This window comes from Bactrocera oleae, chromosome X, assembly GCF_042242935.1.
Source record: "Bactrocera oleae isolate idBacOlea1 chromosome X, idBacOlea1, whole genome shotgun sequence".
In the NCBI taxonomy this organism is placed as follows: Eukaryota; Metazoa; Arthropoda; class Insecta; order Diptera; family Tephritidae; genus Bactrocera; species Bactrocera oleae.
In genome coordinates this window covers 31,193,534-31,216,603 of record NC_091541.1, presented here as the reverse complement: position 1 = coordinate 31,216,603, position 23,070 = coordinate 31,193,534, and the positions used below count along the sequence as shown (strand labels likewise).

The 23,070-nt window shown below is 34.7% G+C and overlaps 1 protein-coding gene and 2 long non-coding RNA genes across 15 annotated transcripts in view; 1 reads left to right on the top strand and 2 right to left on the bottom strand.

Moving 5' to 3' along the window:
• LOC106619829 (fibulin-1) overlaps positions 1–12,284 on the bottom strand; it is a 35,200-nt gene extending 22,916 nt beyond the window's left edge. The window contains exons 1-2 of one of the 13 annotated variants that reach the window (XM_036367052.2): positions 11,690–12,284; positions 846–1,107 (exon numbers count right to left, since the gene is read on the bottom strand). In XM_036367052.2, coding sequence (XP_036222945.2) covers positions 846–975 — 130 coding nt within the window. In that variant the 5' untranslated portion in view covers positions 976–1,107; positions 11,690–12,284. Of the gene's footprint in view, positions 1–845; positions 1,214–10,347; positions 10,496–11,689 lie in introns of those variants that run through there. The other 12 variants (XM_036367055.2, XM_036367057.2, XM_036367060.2 and 9 more) reach the window with 12 other exon arrangements.
• LOC138858005 (uncharacterized) lies at positions 7,742–10,295 on the bottom strand. Its single transcript, XR_011397262.1, has 2 exons — positions 8,365–10,295; positions 7,742–8,252 (listed from the first exon to the last, which is right to left on the bottom strand). It is a non-coding gene; the product is annotated as an uncharacterized lncRNA (long non-coding RNA).
• LOC138858004 (uncharacterized) lies at positions 10,351–13,723 on the top strand. Its single transcript, XR_011397261.1, has 3 exons — positions 10,351–10,459; positions 12,830–13,073; positions 13,243–13,723. It is a non-coding gene; the product is annotated as an uncharacterized lncRNA (long non-coding RNA).
• Positions 13,724–23,070: the final 9,347 nt, after the last annotated feature.

Genomic DNA, 23,070 nt, shown 5'->3' with positions numbered 1-23,070 from the left:
CAAAAAGAAAAATCGATTAATCAATGTAATAGAAATTAATTTTTTTTGCATTCATTGATAATTTAAAATTTATTTGCTTCAAAATAGTTCTCAGTATAGGGGATTACCAGGATTCGAAGACCAATTCATTGAACCGTTTTAATAAATTTTTGCCGCGATATAATGTCTTTAATAAACAGCACTTTATTCTTCAACTAGGCGTGGTAGACAAGAAGTAAGAAAGAGAATTCAGCTATTAATATAACAGAGAGGCGGCCAAATACTGTGGATTTACAAAGTAGCTAGAAAAGTCACGAATAAAAATAAAGTAAACAGGTCCCTCTCAAGTGAGAGACGTTTTGCATATGCAATTTCATACCTGTTATGGCAAGAAGACATTCTCTTGACCCAGAACACGTAAAAAGAATTAAATAAAAATTAAAATTAAATGAGAAAGATAAAAATTCTAGTGTCGTAGAAGGTTTTGATTCAATTGAAAATCAAGCTATACCGCATTAAAAGATAGTATGAAGCAATTTCTGGTCAACAATAAATATCCGAATATTCCGATATTTCCACCGAGATATTAAGGCGATAGCTAATTATAACTTTTCGTGTAATTCTATTTTATCAAGGGGTTTATGAGATATGGAACGAAAGTACCATTGCAATGTTTCCATTTATTTGATCATTGGGAACTGCATAACCGCTCCAAGTTTTTATCAAGATTTATTACTTGATGCTCGACAGTTCTCAGAGACTCAGACTAGAAATAATCTTCGCTTATGGCTTAATTAATCTAAGCAGAATCTAAATTAATAATAATTCAATGCTATGTATGTCCATAATATAACAATTTTACTTACCATTAGAAGACGTCGAATCCAGCGACGCCGATAACATAAACAGAACAATATAATATCTTTGTAGTCGACTTCGTATACTAACTTTAAAATATAGACATTTGATTATACTTGATATTAATCTTGTGATCATTTTACGGCGCTGTTTAGTTTTGTATCACAATCGATGATTTAAGTTCTTCTGATATTTTCCTTCACACAATTTCGATTTTGAAAAATGTGTACTCAGTTATGAAATAAATACGGGTTTTCAACAATATTTAAACTAGAAATAAACTTTGTTATTTCGTATTATGCAACGCGGAATGTTCTTTTTAAAGTACAATCTTTCAGAAATATTCTCTGAAAGTTAGAAGTAAATTCGACAAACACTTTTCGTGTTATTCGCTAATTAGCAAGGGATTCTCGAGCACTCTGGAACGTTCGAGGGAAAGTAGCTGATGAATCTCCCAGAATTACTGATCACAACAGAACTGGTCACCGCAAGGAACTTCGGATAGAATTGGATCAACACCACAACATTTACTTTTAGTATTATAATTTTATTTTCTAATTTCTGTCACACCAAGTCGAAACCTTATTTAATAATCCTATGCTTTTACTGTTATAAAATAAAAGAATTTTCGGGCAAAAAATTATTTAAAATTGTTGCTCCCTTTTTTCAGTTCTTCTCGAAGATGGTTGAGGTTTTTTTCCGCTAAGTAAATTTGCATTGCAAATCGTCCTAATGTTTTCGGTTTAATGAAGGAATTTATTTTTCGGAAAAATTAAAGCAAAAGAGTCTAGGACTATGATTCCATTTCCTTTTTTTGCTTTTTAATCATTTAAAATATACACGCACTTCTTCCTATTCAGAATCCTTATATTATTTCCTAAAGTGACTAGAAGTCATTATACGACATATTATAAGATGGTACAACTTTTGTTGTGATTTACGTGAGTACCTGACGGTGACGGTCTAACCTCACGGTGCTGAAAAGCACAGCCTATCAATACAATGCATTGATCAGCGCCCCAAATAATACGAGCTATTTGCAAGTATTTATTTGATTACCAGCAGCCAGTGTGTATGGGCACACTGACCATCTTGGTAGGATTAAAGGCCGACCTAAAACCTCTTCCGTTTTCGGGTACGGAACCCAGTTGCTTGTGCAACTTCTTTTTTTGAACTGAATTTTCAGTTCTCCCAGCATTTAGGTTTAAACCACAGCAACTACGAATCTCCACAAAGGGCCAAACCCAATGAGCAGATTGGACCGAAGTCCAAGGGCGTTTTCCTCCCCGTGGTACCAGAGTTGAGTCTCCGGTAAGTCTGTGTAGCCGAAGCTACTGCCAGTTGAGCTACCCATCAACTCAATGACTGGTGACATTTGTCGCTTGAACTTAAATGTCTTTTTATTTGGAATCATTTAAAGACTATAATATCAGTTCAAGCTGAGTATTATAGCACTATTTCCGACATAACTATGTTGATATTTCTTGGCCAGGTTTAATAACAGTAATAGTGCATTAGGATTTAAGTCGCCTCTTACGACAGGCATAACTTACCGCGGGCAAATTCTTACCCCTGCCCGCAGGGGGAATAAGATGGTACAGTAAGAACACTAATGATGAAATCTATTTTTTTGAGAGTAATTATTTTAAGTATAAACAAGTAAGGAAGGGCTAAGTTCGGATGTAACACAACATTTTGTACTCTCGCAAAGTCAAATGGTATACTCGTTTTGGATTTCTTTGTGGATCTTACCGCCTCGTTCTATGTTAACCGATATTTTCGGTAAAAAGTCAACTATAGGCACTGGGGTCCACATATTCAGTACTTAGGGGCTTGAACGGTTTTGGTTCAATTTAGATAATTTCTGGTCACAAAGTGGCATACTTTAAACGTATTATTCACTCAAATTTGTACGCCGATATAATCATTGTTGCTTGATTTGCATACTGGAAAGGGAAAAAATCAAATGGAATTTAAAATGATGTTATATGGGAAATAGGCGTGGTTGTAATCCGATTTCGCAAATTTTCGTACTATAGCAGAAATATAAGAAGAATGTTATGTACCGAATTTATTTGAAATTGGTTAAGCAGATCCCAAGATATGGGTTTTCACCTAAAAGTGGGCGATGCCATGCCCACTATCTAATTCTGAACGTGGTTCCTATAAAATCATCTTATACCATCGCAGGTATAAAATTTAATGTCTCTGGCTTGTTTAGTGCTTGATTTATCGCGCCTTAAGTAGTTTTTAACAGTACCGTTATATGGGGAGTGGGCGGGGTTGCCACTCGATTTCACCCATATTCACACCGTCGATAGAAATGCTAAAAACATTTGTTCCCAGTGAATTTTGTTATTGTAGCTTTAGTGGTATAGGAGATATGCACATTAAACTTATTAGGGGGCTGGACCACGCCCATTTTAAAAAACAAATTTAAACTGCAGATGCCCCTCCCTAATGTGATCCTGTATACCAAATAAGAGTCTTGTAGCTTGTTGTGGAGCTTAGTTATGGCAATATATTTGTTTTTGATTAATGGCGCTTTGTGAGCGTGGCAGTGGTCCGATTACGTCCATCTGCAATACCAACCGTCTTACGGTACCAAGAATCATGTGTACCAAGTTTCATATCTCAATTTTTACTCAAGTTACAGCTTGCACAGACGGACGGACAGACGGACAGACAGTCACCCGGATTTCAACTCGTCTCTTCATCCTGATCATTTCTATATATATAACTCTATATCTAACTTGATTAGTTTTAGGTGATACAAGCAACCATTAGGTGAACAAAACTATTATACTCTGTAGCAACAAGTTGCGAGAGTATAAAAAGGGTAACTCTCAATTTAAAGTTAAACGCCTTGGCTTACCAATACTTCAGTATCTTAAATGCATAAACAGAACGGAGGAAACATGTACATGTTTTAGCCTTCAACTGCCAAAGGCGGGGCAATTTGTTGAGATGTTTCTATCTCATTTTCTTCCTCAGCTGCTTAAAAGCAGCTGGCATCCGGTAAAATGTTATTTTTTTTTGTAGAGGAATCCAAACAGAGTAAGATCGCCAAAATAACAGCCCTTCGCCGGATAAAATTCAGGTCAATTCCGGTAACGTAGAACCGGCTGTAGTGGGAATTGTCCGGTAAAATGTTCAAACCTTCCGCTTGAATCCTGACTGGACAGGGTTCAGGTAGGTTTGAAGTTTAGCAATTGGAACTTCAGTGATGGTCAGATTGAAATCGTATCAAAAAATATATGAACGGAGATATTTCATACCGCCATCTTTGATCACTCATAAAAAATTTAAAGTAATGAAAAAAATAATGAGTTCCGAATATGTGGACCCCAGTTCCTATTGCGAACATTTTATCGAAAACATCGGTCAATCTGTAAGATATATTTTAGGAACCCAAAAATGGGGTGAATCGGATCAATAATTACTATAGTCCGCATATACCTAATAGAACATCTGGTTGACTTTATACCGCAAATATCGGTCAATATATGAGTTATTTTAATGAAATTGAAAGAGCGTGATTTTCTAATAACAATGTATCTTTGTGAATAAAATGGATAACATCAGGTGCAAACTTGCTAGCCGCCATATAACTAATATCAGGTTTTTAAAACATCCGGTTGACTTTATACCGCATATGTTTATTGGTGATGGTATGTGAGGTACCTTAATGAAACTCAGAGATAATCTCTTAATGTAATTAATATGTAGTAATGGCAAAAATAGATAAAAGAGGTTCAATACTACCGCTTTCTTTCATATACCTACAATAATATAAGATTTTTTATAATATTGGACTGAAAATATCTGAAATTATATTATAATACATATAATGAATTTTTTTATTCTAACAAAACTTATGTCGAATATGTGGGTCAAGTTGTAAGTTATCTTTATATAAATATTTCTTTTGTGCGTGTGTATGTCACTGACTCCTCCCAGACGGCTTTACCGATTTTGATGAAATTTTTTGTGTGAGCTCAAGGGGATTCGACTTCACTGGAAAATGTTTATTTACTAATTTTTCATTTATAAGTAGTTGTTAAGTTTGGAAAGTTTGCATTGGATCCGGTAAACTGCGCTACCATCGCAGATGTTAGAACGTTTTACATAGAATTCCGGCAGACAGCGCAGCAGTCGTGACAGATATTCAAAAGTATATTTGTGCCTGGTAGATGGCGCTGAGATCAGATTCTAAGATAGCATAAGTATAGTTTAAACTATTAAGACTATAAACATGTGTATCGTGTATAGAGTTTAAACATTCATACAGCTATGCTACTCTATACGGAAATGGTGAATATACAAATCTAAGAAATATGTAAATAAATAATAAATTTGTTTATATTTCTTACTCTTTCGCATTTTTTGTAGAAATAAAATACTATGAAAAATACACATAGACCAATGAGGATTAGTCATAAAAAATGTCATGGGCAACATTTTTTAAGCCACTATTTTGAGTGGAAAATTTCAAGGTGAAGTTGCACTTTTACCACGAATTCCAATGATTCCTTCAGATTCGCCGTTACCATTTAAACATTTACAATTACCCATCTGCTTGGCATTTGCGATAACTATTAAAAAGGCATAAGGTCAAACAATGACGATTTGTGGATTGGATTTAGAAAATCTGTGCTTTTCACATGGCCAATTATACGTTGCGTGCTCGAGAGTAGGAAAACCATCGAATTTATATGTTTATACCTCTCAAGGATTAAACAAAAATATTGTACATCCTATGGCATTACGATAACTTCAGTTTTTGTAGATAATTATCTCTAAGAATAAATACCCGTTATAGAATAGATTCAGCCTTTTTACAATCAATTAAAAGGACTTCAAGTTTTCATTCAATACTGCTTCTACAATTAACATCTCTGAAAGCATTCTAATATACATATTGACACCCTATCGATTGGTCGGATTGTGATAAATATATTATATATGAATGACGTTAGATATTGTAATAAATTTCTAATAACAACAAAACGGTGTAATTATTACAGCTAATTTCAAAAAGTTTACATTTAAGACGTGGAACAGGACAACGTTTGTCGGTCTTCTAGTATATTTATAAAATTGCTTGAAAATATGTTCTCGAGTATACCTAAGCAATGCAAAGGTTAATGCAACAAGCCCAGACCTAATATACTCTGGCCCCTATTAAGGTTTTCAACCCAACTGAATTTTGGTTGAAGTTTTGAAACTTGGTATTATGGCTTTCAACTCAACCCGTCAAAAAATGTTTGGTTGAAGTGTTGTCAAATTTCTGTGACAGTGGGGTTGACTAGAGTATCAAAAAATGTCAACTGGGTTTTGGGCTTCAGCCCAAAGTTTAAATCATTTCAAATGCATTCTTGATAACTACCGGAAGCAAGGAAATGGAGAGTTAGTGGTAACGTTCCTTCATGTCATTTAGTAAAACTCAAAATGATTCCTCATTTCAACAAAAATAACTTATGAAGCTGCAATAAAGAATATCTAAAAGCCATTTAATTGTCAATAAAACTTTGGCTTACTTGATGTTAGGAAGTTAAAATTGATTTGAGTGATCTTAAGCGCAGCACATCAGTTCTGGCCCGAAAATTTCGGTCATCGTAATATAAATCAAAACTAATGTCCAGTTTACCTTTTCGTGAGCAATAACTGAACTGAATTGTTTTGAATTTTCAGCTGTTTAATTATACATATGTCAAATTTGAAATTGATTTTAATACAATTTACGCTGACGGGAAGTAACATATAGCAATAAAACTAAGTGAGTCTATGATAAGTTAATAAGATACAAATTTGATTATAAGCCACAGTAAACAATGACTGTTTAATTCTTTCGCAACAGAGAATATCGAGATAGATTATGTTATATATAATTGATTTGAATGAAGAGACGAGTTGATATCCGGGTGACTGTCTGTCCGTCCGTCTGTGCAAGCCGTAACTTGAGTAAATATTGAGATACGTAATGAAACTTGGATGTTTTTTGACAAAAAAGGGAGACCGATGATCATAGATGGACGTAATCGGACCACTGCCTAATGTATATACCTCCTTAATCATTCAAGCTGTTATAATCAAATTGGCTCAGGACAATTCCTTAAGCACACCTACCTACAGTGTAAAAATGCGTCAGAAACATAAAATTTTACACCCGAGATTATAGCAAAGGTCTTTATAGAAGCAGCTATAAAAATTTTACGATAGGCCTGGCATCGCCCTCATTATGTTGAAAACCCATACCTCGGAACCTGCTCAACTGATTTCAACCAAATTCTGTGATAGCATCATTTTGACATTCCTATGTTGCAGTGTGAAAACCAACAAACAACCACGCCTACTTCTCATATATATATAACACAATTTTAAATTCCATCTGATTCTCAGCCTTTGAAGTGTGCCAGTTTATGACAAAAAATTATTCAAATCGGACGAAAACTATTCAAGCCGAATTTATGTGCCCCTGTTCCCATTGCAAACTTTTTATCGAATATATTGGTAAATCTGTGAGATATATTTTAGAAACTTATAGAGAATCCTTATCTGATAATAATTTTCCCGTTTGCCAAAAATGGGTTGAATCGGCACAATAATTTCCTTAGTCCCTATATACCTAATAGAAAAATGTTCGATCTTCCGGCTGACTACCGCAAATATCGATCAATATGTGAGTTATCTTTATAAAATTAAGAGAGCGTGTTTTTTTAATAACGATACGTCGGTATGCCTAACATGGATAAAATCGGGCGAAAACTTTTTTCAGCCCCCATATAACTGATATTCACGATTTTGAAACACCCGGCTGACTTTACTCCATATACATATATGTTTATCTATTATATACATTTTTTTTATACCCCTACCTGGTCCACAACAAAAAATATTATAATTATCTTTTTTGGACAACATTTTTTGTTTTTATTTTATATGATTCTGCATTTAAAAATACATACGATTTTTTAATTTTCACCCTTATTCGATTAACCCCTGATTTTATATCGCAATTTTTATGTTATGCCGTTCCATCCACAGATCCACAAGATGGCAATCGAATATAATAATTGTTTTATCAATCCATCAGTTATCCCCGCCAGGTGTCTCCCGTTGTCACTTCTAAACCAGCAAACATTACGGAGTAGGGATGAAAGCCCTCTCTATACAGTGTTTGTCCATGTTGTTAATTTGATCTTATTTGTGTCTTGATCGTAGCAGTGACTCCAATACGTATCATTTTAATTTTTCAGTGCAACTCTCAAGCAAATATTATTCTTATAGTGAATTTAACATTATTTTTCAGTGCTAAAAATATCGATATCGCAGACAAGACAATCGTTAGTTGGTACCATATTGACCTCAGCTGAGTAAAACATTCAATGTTTATACGATATTAATGTTTAGTTCTGGAATTCGATGAAAAGCTTCAAATATATTTGCAAGTATGTGAATAAAGGAAGCAAATTTAGAATTGTAGATACTCGTCCAATTAATGAAAATTATGAAATAACGAATTACCAAATTGGCCGGTTTATAAGCTCCAATAAAGTTGCCTGGCGTATCTTTGGTTTCCAAATACATAAACAACATTCAGCAGTTATTCATTTATTTCTGCATCTCGAAAACGGCTAACGCGTATTTTTCACGAACGAAATCGTGCTATAATAATTGTTTCGTGTATATATAGTCAATCCAAGGCAGACTGAGTGCCTTTATCTGGGACTGTTGTTTGTTAATGTTACCGGACCACTGTCATTTCAAGCTGAACTAAATTGCACAGCAACACAAATGTGTCTACTGTTTAGTAGTGATGACATGTTTTCCGATCCCAGCACAAATCTTGTGGGATAATCATTGTATCGACATCGGTATAAGTTCACCAAATCGGAGTGCATCTGATTTAATCAACACAGATATAAATAGTGAAGCGAAGTATGCTACTGTCGATTTGGCACCGATTGTTACTCGCACCTTCCACTACTAAATGATGACCAAAAAAAATAACTTACGACTGCACTTTGTTACTCCTTTCAGATTATTTCAAACACGTTCAGCGTATGCTGATGATATCAATGCTTGCTTAAAATCATCGCGACTGTGGCGTAATGTTGAAAAAGTGCAACTCACAGTGAACATACACATTCGTATGCTTCAAGATTCATCTGTCGAAACTTTCTCAAAACAACTGTTGAGAATAGGCAATAGAAACAAAACGAATAGTTGCTGTACGTAGAAATACTGGATGCATAAAATTACCGACTGATTTCTGCACCATCATCAACTCACAAGATACTCTCATCGACAATATATTTCCCAGTGTAAACACAAAATATAAAACTATTAGATGGCTGGCAAAAAGTGCGTTTTTGGCAACAAAAAATGTTGCCACGGGACTTGGTATCATACAAATCTATCGACGCCAAGGAAACTGAGAATTATTCAATTGACTTTCCGAATTCATTAGATATGTTGGGAATGAGTTGGATCTCCGGTTATTTTGCTTCATAATTTCATCCCACTACGGCCTTACAATGGCACAAGATCAGTAATTAAAAAATTAATGAATAAGTCGCAAGGCCAAACGTTGTCTGTTTGTGGCTTAGATTTGGATATACCGAGTTTTTCCCACGGACAACTTTATGTTGCATATTCCCGCGTGGGCTAAAGACAGACTGACAAAAAATATTGTATACTCCATTGCGCTGATGGATGTTTAGACAGCTAACTATAATTGTAATTTAAAATATATTTGTTACTTTATTAAAGAATAATTTCTTAGCTTGAATAAAGTATACTTTAATTGGCTACAATTATTCATTCCTCTTTCAATTATAATTACATCCTCCCCACACTTACTATAGTGTTAGTGCTTTTAAAAATATTTCCAAAAAATAACCTGTATGGCAAAACAACGTTTGCCGGGTCAGCATGTTTGAAACTAAGCTGTCGAGTATACCTAAGCAATGTCAAAAGTTGGTGAAATCGGCCCAGATATTTGCAGCCCCTAATATACCCTATATAATATTTTCGACCTCCCACGTGTCTTTAAACCATTTAGGTTGATCAAAATGTGTGATATTTAAATAAATTTAAGTTCACAAGCTTTCTTAAAAATTTTGTGATTTAGCGGTGAATATGAATGGAATTTGTTTATATCTTGGCCCAAACCTCATATTCCTAATATAATATAATCGTTTTTGATATTGATATTGTATGAGTATAAAATGTTCAGATACCCCCGAACTTAGCTCTTCTTTAATTGTTTGATATAGAGCTTTGCCAACACCGAAAGCTTCGATCCTTGCAAGTTGTAAGAGTAGGAAATGTTCGGTTACACCTAAACTTAGCCCTTCCTTACTTATTTAATCTAAAGTTTTGCCACACTTCCAGGTTTTTCTCCTGATTTGATTCTTGCAAGTTGCAAGAGTATAAAATGTTCGGTAACCCCCTTTCTTACTTGTTCACTTATAGTTTTATATGCATATGTAAATACAAACGTACATTCTTTAATATATTTCGTTTTAATGTTTCGCTCGCGGCAACCAAATAAGTAACGGTAGAATCTTGGAGTAGTCTCTAATTCAATTAATTTTGTTTTCTACGTTATAATAAGGTTTGCTATTATCAAAATAAAATTGAACTAACTAAAAAAACTAACGAGTATTTAAGAAAATAATATTGAAATTGAATTGAAATGTCAGAAAATAACCCAAATCAAATTTATATGTAATCGGAAAAGGCTGTCGTGCCTGAAAAATTTTTTTCCGATTGTAAATTTGACATGGCAGACAGTTTGCGTAACAAGTTCGAAATCGAAGGTCATTTCATATCGCTTGTACTCATTCATTAGTAGATGTAGAACCGTATCTGTAATCAACAATCGGTAAACGCATTAAAATTTTGGATCTGAAAATTTAAATACTGAAAGATGTATGGATAATTTCAGATCAGTTCTACTTAGTTTAATTTTCTGTTTAGCTCATTCTTTGTGCCTGAAAATGTGTTGGAAAGTCAGCGTTGCCAGGGTAATAATATTTGCCAAATTTCGTGAAAACACTTTGTCAAATAAAAACGTTTTGTATACAAGAACTTGATTTTTATCGATCAGTTTGTATAACAGCTATATGCTTTAGTGGCCAGATATCGACGTGAAAACAATTTCAATACAAGACCTAAAAAACTGAGGAACTAGTTCACTACAAACAGATGTTGATGGCTAAATCGACTCAGTTCGGCACGCTACTATTGCTTAATATACCCTGTGCAAGGTATAAAAATAAGAAAGTATTATATGAATTCATAACATATCAATAATATCAAACCGAATTGTACAAACTGGTCATGTTATTTTGATTGCATTGATGAAAAGATTGCTTATTATTTGAAATTGGAACACAATTTCTCAGGAAGATGTTCTAGTGAATGAAACACTTTTCACATAGTTGAATTTAAGAGTGGCTTCAACAGCATTAAGGAAAATTTGTATATATAAGATATATTCCTTTTTTATAGAAAACAACCAATCACACATTCAGGCTTTCCCTTCCAAATAAAGCATACTTGCAACAAAATCGCATTCATTACAATACGTATAAAATAAAATTAGGACATATTTCTTATATTCTGGAAGTCAGTATTTAAATACCAGCTTATTAAAGAATGATTTCATATTCTGATAAAGTTTCATTATGTTAGATATCTGATCGTTGGAGATTGACTAGGTGAAGTAGATCACGCTTTAAAGATAAATCGGTCTTCAAAATGCAGATATACTTGTAGATATGTATATCAAGGCGTTAAGTATACTGCCTTCCTAATTGTAGTGTATGGTGGGGTTACATACTTCAAATTACCGAAGCATTTCTAGTAATGCATGCACAAGCATTTGAGTTTAGAACTATATTAGAATATATTATTTTTCCAAGTTTCTGTGAACCTTTGTTGTTTTATAATGCGATATCGGTTGTTGCTTTAACATTTTTTATTTTGATATGCATATTATTAATAATGATAACACATTTTTTCTGTAGGTATTTTTATTCACATTCTCCTATGCCTTAACGTCTTCGCAACGCATGCATATATTGACATTTATGTATATATATGCAACTATCTTCGTATCTTTATCAATTTGAATGATAATTGTCGAAACTTGATCAATCTAGAAATGCGTACTGACACTTTACTGTTCGTACCGTTACACATACCGAGTGACTGATGAACTACATAATTAATCTGTGTAATACACACCACACCAATACAGCTGGGCACATTCACTTCTTACGATCGTTGACGGTTTGGTTAACTAACTGACTGAATGTGGCATGCTTGTCTTATTGTGGATTTTGTTAAAATAATAATATTCCTTATTGGTCATTTGACTTTGTATTTTATTGTTGTTGTCTACAACATTTTTGATATATTCCTTGGGTTGCATTACTACAATATACCTTACATAAATGGCTTATTCATGGGCTGTTTACTTGGTTAAGTTTGGGCTGTAATTTGTTATAGTTCAGTGTTCAACATAATAAATAAAAACGAACGAATCTTAATCATTCATTCACATGCACTTAGAACTTATGTACGCTTGGTTATGGCGTACAAACAAATACTATCATATATGTATGTATAGTTCAAACTTATGCTTCAAACAGTCACCGACATTCCTCCCTTCCGTACTTACCGCTGTATTCAACCAAATTTGTCAAAAGTTATGCCCGTAGTTGCAACGCAGAACTCTGTTGTTCACTTTTGTTTTCATTTCACCAATGTTGCCACTGTTCTATTTGTATACGCAACTTTTCACACATTTAGTTCTTTACTTGTAATTTTTCATAATGTATTTGTAAATAGACGTATTCGACTGTGACTTTGAGTTATTTTCAGAATATTTCATATATATTCAAGTTTATTTTTTCATTACTACAAAATATTGAGAAAGGCAACGCCGCGTTACAAGAGATTGTTCTCTCTTTCTCAGCTCACTCGTTTCTCCGGATATCTTACCATATAGTAGAAGCGGTGCTGAGTGTTCATTTACATTGCGCTCTTATAAGATAGGTCGTATTAGCTGATTCGGTCCACGGTTTTGCGTCGGTGACTGTTTGAACTATTAAGAACGAGTCTGACATTTGCTCGTGAAAACATGAGAATGCTTAACTGCTATCATTCAAAATATATGCTGACAAAAACATACCCTGCAGGAATAGCCAAGCATATATCTAGTACTGAGTACCTTGACCAGGGATAAAGGGATGCCCAATTCATTTCATTTCAAGTGACAGAATTTCAAGGAACAAGAGTGTTGGGCACCTCTTTATCTCTGACCTTCGCTTTGAGAGGGTTGAATATATTACTTATGTATGTTTGTTAACTTATATATGTTTACTCCAGAAATAAAGAGATGCCTAACCCTTTTGTTACTTGAAATTGAGAGCGTAAATCACCTGCACGACTTCAATAGTTGATTGGAACGGGTAGGTTGGACGTTTAGCAATTGGAACGACTGGTACGGCCAGATTGAAATCCTACCCATAATATATATGAATGGAGAAATTTGTTGGCGCCGTTCAAGATCACTAATAACAAATGTAAATCAATGAAAAGTAAAGAAAACGCAATATTTAAATATGTATGTTGCAATCTTTTGTGATGCTTCGTAGTATTAATTTTAAGTTGAAAGTGATAAAAAATATGTATTAATTAAGAGCTCACTTTGCTAAATGTTGATAGTTCAAAAATCAGTTGTTTCAATATATCATAAAATCACAAAAAAAGATCTAAATAGTTTCTCCATATATTGGACTGACAATATATAATTATTTTTAATTAATTAAATAAATGTTGGGTGTTTTAATTTAAATAATCAAAAATTATTATTTTGTCTGATCTAGCTACAATGCAAAATGTTATAAAAAACACTTATTTTGAAATGCTCTCACACTAGAAAGCGTTGGACATCCCTTTATACCTGGTTTACTCTTTCGTTAAAGATTATTTTCAATTCGCAGGACCAAATTAATTCATCTCTCTATAGGGCATATACGAATGTACACACGAGTTGTCATATCTAACTAAAAGTAAATAGCGCAGATAATAGCACAGTAAATAATGGATATGAATGCACACACACAAATGGACACACGTAAATATGTATGTTAACATACCCAATTAACATTTACGTTGGTTTTCCACTCAAGAATGGACACACGTAAATATGCATGTTAACATACCCAATTAACATTTACGTTGGTTTTCCAGTCAATAATTAAGCTACTGATAAAATAGGCTTATCGGTAGACGTCACGTTGGACGACAGTGATGCCAGAACTTTTTTTCAATAAGTTAAATATGCCAATGAAGGGTTGGTTGTTCATAAGGTAGACATGCTAGTAACTGTACCCTCATATTTTGGAACTCTCCGAATGTATTTAAAAAAAAAGCCGCCCTTTTTTCCAAAAAGACAGCTAACATATATCATTCAAATTAATAAAGCTATACCAGATGCTCAAACAAACCGGCAGCACTTGTGGTGCAACCCTGAGCTAACATGTCTTCTCACACACGTGCAATAGTGTTATGGCTCTTACTAAGTGGATAAATTATTTTTTCGTTAAAAAACGTTGAAATCATATATTTTTGTTTTCTATAAATTACTGTAATTGATTTTAAGTCTTGAGTTTTAAAAATACAAGATTTCATTTGTCATTTGAACTAAACGGATCTAAAATATGCGTAACAAAACTGAATAGCACTGAAGATAGTGGCTGTACCTCTTTAATGAGGTATCCGTATACTCTGTTGTACGAATTCAACTCGATAATTTAGTGGTTGCTTTTATATGTAATTTTGTTTGACATCTCTTGTCGAGCAAAGAAAAAGCGAATCATAGATAAAGCCATTTCAAAAGGCTTCTGAAAAGGAAAGACAATTTTTGGTGAATATAGTTTCATGGTATTGATACCTTTCTCCTTGAATATGCCAGCAACATCGATCAATAAAAATATGGGTTTCCAGACTTGATCATTAAATGGCTAAGGTAGGTAGGTAGATATAAATGCAACCCCTTCAGGCGCTATTAGCGCTAGATGCGCCATTTTGGTACTATATTCGTAAGAAATTTAAATAGTGCTATCTGTTTTCATAGTTGTGTGCTTTCAATAAACTATTGATCTCCGTTATGCTTTTGTAGATAGACATTCAAGGTTTTGTTCATGAGGTATGATGGCTTCCAATAGTTCTACATCCTGATTGTAATAGAGACATGGGCAAATATATATCAAATATTGTTATGAAGCATTCCCATTTTTAACGCGAGTTCTTCAAATGGCCAACGCCCGGTTATGATAACTGAAAGTCCATGTTATATATATAAATATACATATTCCAGGACTTACATATTCAATAAGTCCATAGTTCCTGTCTTGCCACATTTTGGTCATATGTGTTCACTATCTTGCATTTGGTTGTAGATTTTTATCTATTCTGAGCTATTTGTTCACATTGCGTATTTAGCTCCATCTTGATCGTTCCTAGAGGACTCTGTATTGTCTCCGCCTCAGACTTGTCTTAACAGGCTCCTGACTTGTCCAACTCGTGTGCTCTTTTGGCAACGAAACGTTTTTTGACCGGGAACCCAAATTCTAGACAAGTGAAGTTGACCTGCCAGTGAGCTTAAAGTGTTCCTACATTTGTTGACCGGATCTCCTGAAAAAAAAACGGAGGGAACTACTTTTTCTGAGAAGAGAGCCCCGCGGAAGTCAGGTACTCGGAGAGGCGCTGCCTACCTAGTCATAAGGGTACAGCTACAACCGCCAACCAATGGAGAGCTCACAAAGAAATCCAAGACTACATTGATTGCGCGGAGGCAGTTCTACCTAACTTTAAGCTTGAACCGACAGCAGTGGCAGCTGACAAGCTAAGGGTGTGACACATGCTAAATCATTTGCTGATATGGCCCGGAATCGCATTATTATTGGCGTACTAGATGAGGGTAATCCCAAAGGCAAAATTCTCAGAGCCCATTGGAAGTGCGTGTAGCGGTTCACAAATAAGACATCCTGTCCAGACCAGAGGAAGGGTCTGGAGACCAAGACGGCCACAATGTTGATCCTTATGTTACATTTTTATAGCAATAAAGATACCACAACAAGCTGGAAGACGGGTGCAAGTAGATACCAGCTGGTGTCTAGCTACTATATGCCATACGACGAGGAACAAGTACCATGGCAGCTGCTAAAAAGCTGGTACGGGACAGCGAGGCATCCAAGTGCATGATTATAGTTGCATGTGACGCACACCACACGATATGGGGCAGCACAGATATCAATGATAGAGGTGAGTGTTCCTTTAAGTACTAGACACTAAGCTTCTGTTGTGCAGCAAAGGTAGTATGCCAACGTTTTTCACAAGAAATCGACAAAAGTTATTAGGTATCATACTTGTGTAGGAAGAACTGTTAAATATGGTGACCCAATGGAGAGCTTTTGAATACCACTCCTTTCCGATCACCGATACATTGAATGCATAAGTGAGGAAAGTGTGGACAATTTCAGGAATCACAGGAAAACGAACTGTCAGATGCACATGCAAGAGCCAAAAAAACATTTTCCTGTGATTCCAAGAACCATTTCATCCCAAGAACAAGGAGACCTCGTTCAAATGTTCACGGTATCTTGCTAACAAATATTAGAGGTGGCTTGTCCAATAACACGAAGTAAGGGAAGAATTCGACCACCATTACGGTCTCTCGAACTGAAAAAAAATTACAGAAGGATTGCAGTAAGAAATTTAATGTAGCTAAACTATCCCAAGATGAAGAGGATTCGAATAGTTATAACAACCTAAAGTCATTCAAAAAAGATATAAGAAGAGCAAAAAGAAACTCTTGGAAATATTTTTGTAATTATATCGGCAGAAGCATTTCGGCTTAGGAGCTGGACGGTATTCAGTGAAGAGAACTTCGGACCAATTAGTATTTCCTCATTTCTGATAAAAAAAAAAACGTTGGAAAGACCAATAGAAATACACATAAGAAAAAAATTAAGCCCTGGAAACTAACTGGAAGTTTCGCATCATGCATATTTTAAAGGAAAATTCACTGAAACAGCACTAAGCTCAGTGGTTGCAGTGATTGAAAAATCTATGAAAATAAAAGAATTCATACACCCTCGTAACCTTCCTAAACATAGAAGGCGCCTTAAATAACATAACATGATTAAAATGTAGTTTGATCTAACAAAAGAAGGGGGTACATGTTGTGGCCTACGCTGATGAGGTGGCGGTTTCAGTTAGAGGTAAATTCTCAAATACCCTCGTAAACTTTATGCAAAGAATTTTAAATGACATTAATCGATGCACCGTTTCGTGAGGTCGAAACTTAAATGATGGCAATACAGAACTAGTATTGTTCCCTAGGAGACACAGAAATCCCAAAATTATGCATTGGAGCTCTTATAACCACGCCAAGCCAGGCACTAAACGTCATTTTACACTTACTGCCAACAGACTTGTTCTATAAGCAACTGGCAACGATGTCAGCTCTTAGACTGAGGAAATCCTCAAATTAATTGCCTGTAATAAGGGGCTTTCTATGACACTCAGTAAGTTCCCGCTTCTACCTATTACCACGGATTTTCGAAATCCTATATAATTAAAACTCAATTCGGACCCAAATATTGCCTTCTCTTCCAAAGAAGAGTGAGAAAGGGGCGAGGCAAACAGGGACGCAGGGATAAGCATCTAAATGGATGGGTCCAAAATAGATAGTCGGATTGGATACCAAAATCAAATTCCGTTTACCAGACCACTGCAGTGTCTTCTTAGCGAAGATTACAGCAATTAAGGCAATGTTGTTCTGACAAGGAGTATGCTCACTGCAAGGAAGCCAAGCGGCTTTAAAAGCACTCTTAGGGTTTCGTCAAAGATAGTGAAGAAATTCCTTGATCTCTTAGTGGATCTGACATTATATTTTACGATAAACTTGCAATGGGTTTCAGGCGGTAGTGATATTCTTGGTAACTGTATAGCAGATGAACTAGCCAGAACATACACTCCCTATAATTAGAATCGTGCTACAAGAAACAAAGCGAAATACATTTTTTTGTGTGAGTAATTGACTTACTTTTTTTTTTATTTGGCAGGTTATTATTTAAGTATTTTAAATATGAATACCTGGGATACCGAAATGAGGGTTTGGATAGTGCAGCGGTACCATGCTTTGTAGTCTGTCATTTCCATCCAAATGGAATACAGACGGGATTTTGGCGGCACACCCCGAGTAGATAGACCATTATAACATGTTTGCCGAATCTGGAAGTATCGCAAGAAGACCGTACCATCGAGATCCGCATGTTCGTGTTCAAGAAACAATCGCGGCTGTTGTATCGTCAATTCAGGCAAATCCAAGAGTTTCGACTCGCAACTTGGAGTTAGCTGACGGTCATTACAACGGATAATTTTGTTGACCTAAACCTGTTACCGTACAAAGTTCAAAAAACAAGCCGGTTAAACACTCTAAATTTGATTATTCAAAGGAATTTTGCCAAAAAATGATTGAAATGACCGAAAAAATAACTTGAAAAATTGCCTGTTTATGTCTGATGAGGTATATTTCGATCTAAACGGAAGTATAAACAAGCAAAATTCCCGTATATGGATTGTATTAAGCCCAGAAAAAATTCACGAGACGGAACTTCACCCAGAACGAGTCACTATGTGGTGCGCAGTTTCATCAAGGTGTATTGTCGGGCCATACTTCTTTGGTGGTGACGGTGTGACATTAACTGTCAATAGACACCATTATTTAGAGATGTTAAAGGGGTTTTTATCACTTTCAATAGCATGTATATCCAGCAAGATGGAGCAGCTGCTCACATAGCCAGACCGGTTATTGCGGATCTCCAACGAAAATTAAAAAAAAAATGCTATTGTGTGGTTTTATGAAACCACGCTAAAAGTGAAACTTATTTTCATATCGTAGACATTAAATTAATAATTTTTGGAATAATATTCTATTAAGGGTATTGCAATGGCATAATCAATTTCAATTTTATTTTTGGAAAATCGGAATGGTAATGGAAAATGATACAAGCAGATTAGTTTTCCCAGTAACACTTTTTTTATTCAACTCTGTGTTTTAGGATACTCTTAAATTAAATAATTTTTAACATTTATTTAGATGATATACAAACATTAAAGAACTGAAAACAATATTAATTACAGTCGTTAAGTCAATTTGATCTATTTTCAATTATTGTCAATTATTCTATTGTCAATACCATCTTCATCCTGAGTTTCACAGTTTATAAATGTAACAAATATTTTATGGTAACTAAAATTGTTATTGCGGATAATGCGGATATTGATTCAGTAGGATATGAAAGCTGATCAGATATCGCATTCCATTGGATCCCCTGTATTTTTATGTTGTACTGCCCTTTTCAAATTTAAGGAAATTAGTGTACAACAAATTTTTTTTTCGAATACTTAGTAATAAATCTCGATGATTTGGTTAAATTATAGATATTTGTGTTTTTAACACTGGGGTTGTCAGAACAAACTCTCACCTGGTTTTTTGTGCCAATTTGTAAAGTGTTGGAAGTTTGTGGCTTTGGTGGTAGTCATACGACGTACCGGCCATTAGTTGATCGAGTAGTTGTGGCTTTGTAGAAGTCTTTACAATACTGATCTTTTGGGGTTGTAATTGATATGAGGGGGCGTTTTTCTAACTCCCGAAGTTTCCTTAATTGTGAATGAAGGTATTCATTAGAATATTCGTCAACTTGAGTTGTTGTTGTGGAAACTGGTTCTGTAACTAGTCCACTTAGGATACAACCGAAAATAGTATTTGTGCCAATAGTTTGTTTGAAATTTTCTCAACACCCTCGAGCATTATCTGAGGTATGAGATCGGTACCTAATAGAATGTCTATTTGAGCGGGGGTGTTGCAGTTGGGATATGCTAGCTTTAGGTGTGAAACCTTTTGCCAATGCTTGCTATTTATATGATAGCTTGGAAGCATATTTGTTAGTTGCGGTAAGATTATAGCTTCTGCTTTAAATCTCTTATCCGCTTGGGGGGAAATTAGGGTAATGGGGCAGATTTTATTTGAGTTTTGGACTACTCTTCCGCCCATTCCCGTGATTTCAAAGTTGACTTGTTTTGTTGGCAGTTGTAGCCTATTTTGTGCCCTAGACGCTATGAAAGATCGTTGTGATCCTTGGTTTATTAAGGCCCTAAGTTTAAACAGCTCTCCTCGGTGTTCGATGGAGATGACTGCTGTGGGTAGTAATACCCTGTTTTGTATTTCGCTATGTAGCGTTTGAGTTTTTAATGCCTTTGAGCAACTTGGTGTCTTTTGGCAATTTTCGGCATTTTGGTTTTTGGGAGTTTTGGTTACCACTAAACCTGTGGTTCTTTTTGTATAAGCGCTTCTTTGGGGTGATATGGGTAACTTGCTGTAATGAAGCATTGAGTTGTGTCTTTTGTGACAATATAAGCAATTGAATTTGCTTTTGCAATTTTTATATGTATGCGCATGTGACAAGCAATTTGTACATAATTTTTTTGATCCCACGAAATAGTTTCTTTCTATAATTTTTAATTTTTTGAATTTCTCGCAAGAGTTACAGTTTATGCCCTCTCGTGCATAGTTCGCATGACGTATGATTGTTCTGTTCAGATGTGAACGATTGCGTTTTGTACAAGCTTCTGTTTAATTTGTTTTTGCTACTAGCTTGGGGTCTATTGAAGCTTCTTTTTAGGTCGTGTTGTACAATTTTTGTTTTAATTAGCTTTTTGTCTACCCTTTCAGCGATTTCGTACTGGGTAGTAAGAAAGTCTTTCATTTGTTGCCACGTGGGGCATTTCTTTCGTGATGAGAGCGATTGCTTCCATAAAAGTAACGATTTTTTTGGTAATGACCTTTTGTTTTGTATCGGAGGTGATACAATTTCTGCGCCTTTGTTAATTTTGGATGGTTGATGTATACGGCAGTGAACATGTCCCGGAAGGACGGCCATTCTTCATAACCTCCATAAAATATTTCTGTGTCACATGCGGGCTCCTCGAGATGGATGCCTGAACTTGCCTCTTGACTTAGAATTTGTGGCAGCTCTACTCTCGGATGTGGAGTAGGTGCAATCGCTTTTATTAGCTTTAATTGATCAGAAATCATAGCTTTTGTTTCTTCGTACTGGTCTAAGCAGTTTTCGTATAGTGCGTAAGCCGATGATTTAAAATCGTGTGGTAGATCTGAATTGTCATAATCTACTATGCGTCATGAGCCGTTTGGAGACGAGTCCAAAAATTGTCAATATTTTGTTTTTTTATTTCCAATAACGATTCAGAGATGTCTTGAGTCGGTGAAGATGAAAATCGAGTGCAGTATCGTGTTAATCTGTCACTCTCAGAAATGAATTTGGTGGCACAAATATTTTTGCCTTTTATTTGCTTTGTGGTAACCTGTCTTTCGCGTGTAGCTTCTGCAGGTGTAATTTGATTTTTATCGTCATTAACCATTTTTGTTATGTTATTTATTACTATATGTGTCAAAGTTAGTTAAAATTTTCTCAGTGTAAACTGATTTAAACGCAGCAATAAATGATAATTAATACCGAATACTCTTTTACGTATACTTGTATACGAGTTTTTTCCGGACTAGATAAATATTTAAATGCGAAATAAATTTTTTAATTTGTATTTTATTTTAAATATTTTGTTGTGAGTGTAATTTAAATTTTCTTAATTTAATTATTAAGAATCGCACTTTTATGTCCTTATGTTGGCGTATTTAGGTACACCCTAATACACGGACTTGTTAGTATATATTTATGTGATCGTGAAAATGAGAGATCGTTAAAGAGATCAATACACTTTGTACATAAGTATGCACGGATTGTTTGTGCGTATGTGTGTATATTTTCTAATGCAATTGGGTGCTCGTTGAAGAGATCAATGTGCTTTTAGTTTTTTATGTACGCAATCCTGCTTGTTTGTTACAAGGGGTATTGCGGGGTGTATGCCAATGTGGACTTTGAAAATATGTTCACTTGTTTATTCATTCGCAATTTGAAAATCACTTTTTAGTGAATGTTTAAAATTTTAATAATTTAATATGACCCAATGTTGAGTATGTTATAAAAATATAGGTTGTATGCCGTATGTATGTATAAACTGGGCTTCTATATTTTGCAATAGAAAGAGGGCGCAAAAAAGGAATTGATAATGTGCAGGTATTCTCCGTATGCACATATATGGATGTAAATATGCACTTGGTTTTTGAAAATATATAAATATGTCGTTTGTATTTATTTTGTTTCTCTTTCTTTAAATTATTATATGTTTGTTATATATTTGTGCCTTTGCTTACTTATTTTAGGCAATCCTGCTTACTGTTTTTGTTAAAAATAAGGGGTATTGCCGGAAAATATTTGCAAGTAAATACTTGAATTCTGTTTTTGTTTTTTGTGTGAAAACACAAAGGTAGGCTTATAGGCATACAATAATTATTTACATATTATATATATTTGGATATACAAATATATTGTACAAAACTGGTTTTAATGTCAGCGGTATTTCGGTTTTTCCCGTGATTTATACCAGTTTGATAATCGTTTTTCTATTAGTAAAAACGGATTTACTGCTAGAGGTTTTACGTTTTATAAAACCGTATTTAAACATACATATTAACATATATAAAGTTATAAGTGAAATAAATACGCTCACTTTGGTTTTGCAGGGGTAGTTTTCTGTTTGTATGTACGCATGTGTGTTCCTTTGTTGTCAATTCCTTTTCCTCTGCTTCCGGTTGTGCCTGGTTTTAGTGAGTGTTGTTCTTGTTTATTATCGTTTGTTTTAAATTCGCGCCCGTTTAAGTTATTGCTATTTATGTATGCAATTAGGTATTTTAGTTTTCGCGCTCGATTTGTGTTGTATTAGTTAGTTGAACCCTTTTTTGTTTGTGTTTTGCCACTCACTTTATATAAATTATATGTATTTATTATTGTGCACCGCACTTTTGGTTTTTGTCACAGCACTTCAACCTTTTCGATATGTTATATATGTATGTTTATGTTTATTTTGGTTGGTTCGTATTTGGTCACCGCACTGTGTATATGTAACTAAATTTTTTTGTTTTTTTTTAATGTTTTTCTCCATTAAATATACTCCATAGTGCCTCTCACTATCCGGCTCGAAGGACCATGAATAATTATGCTACAA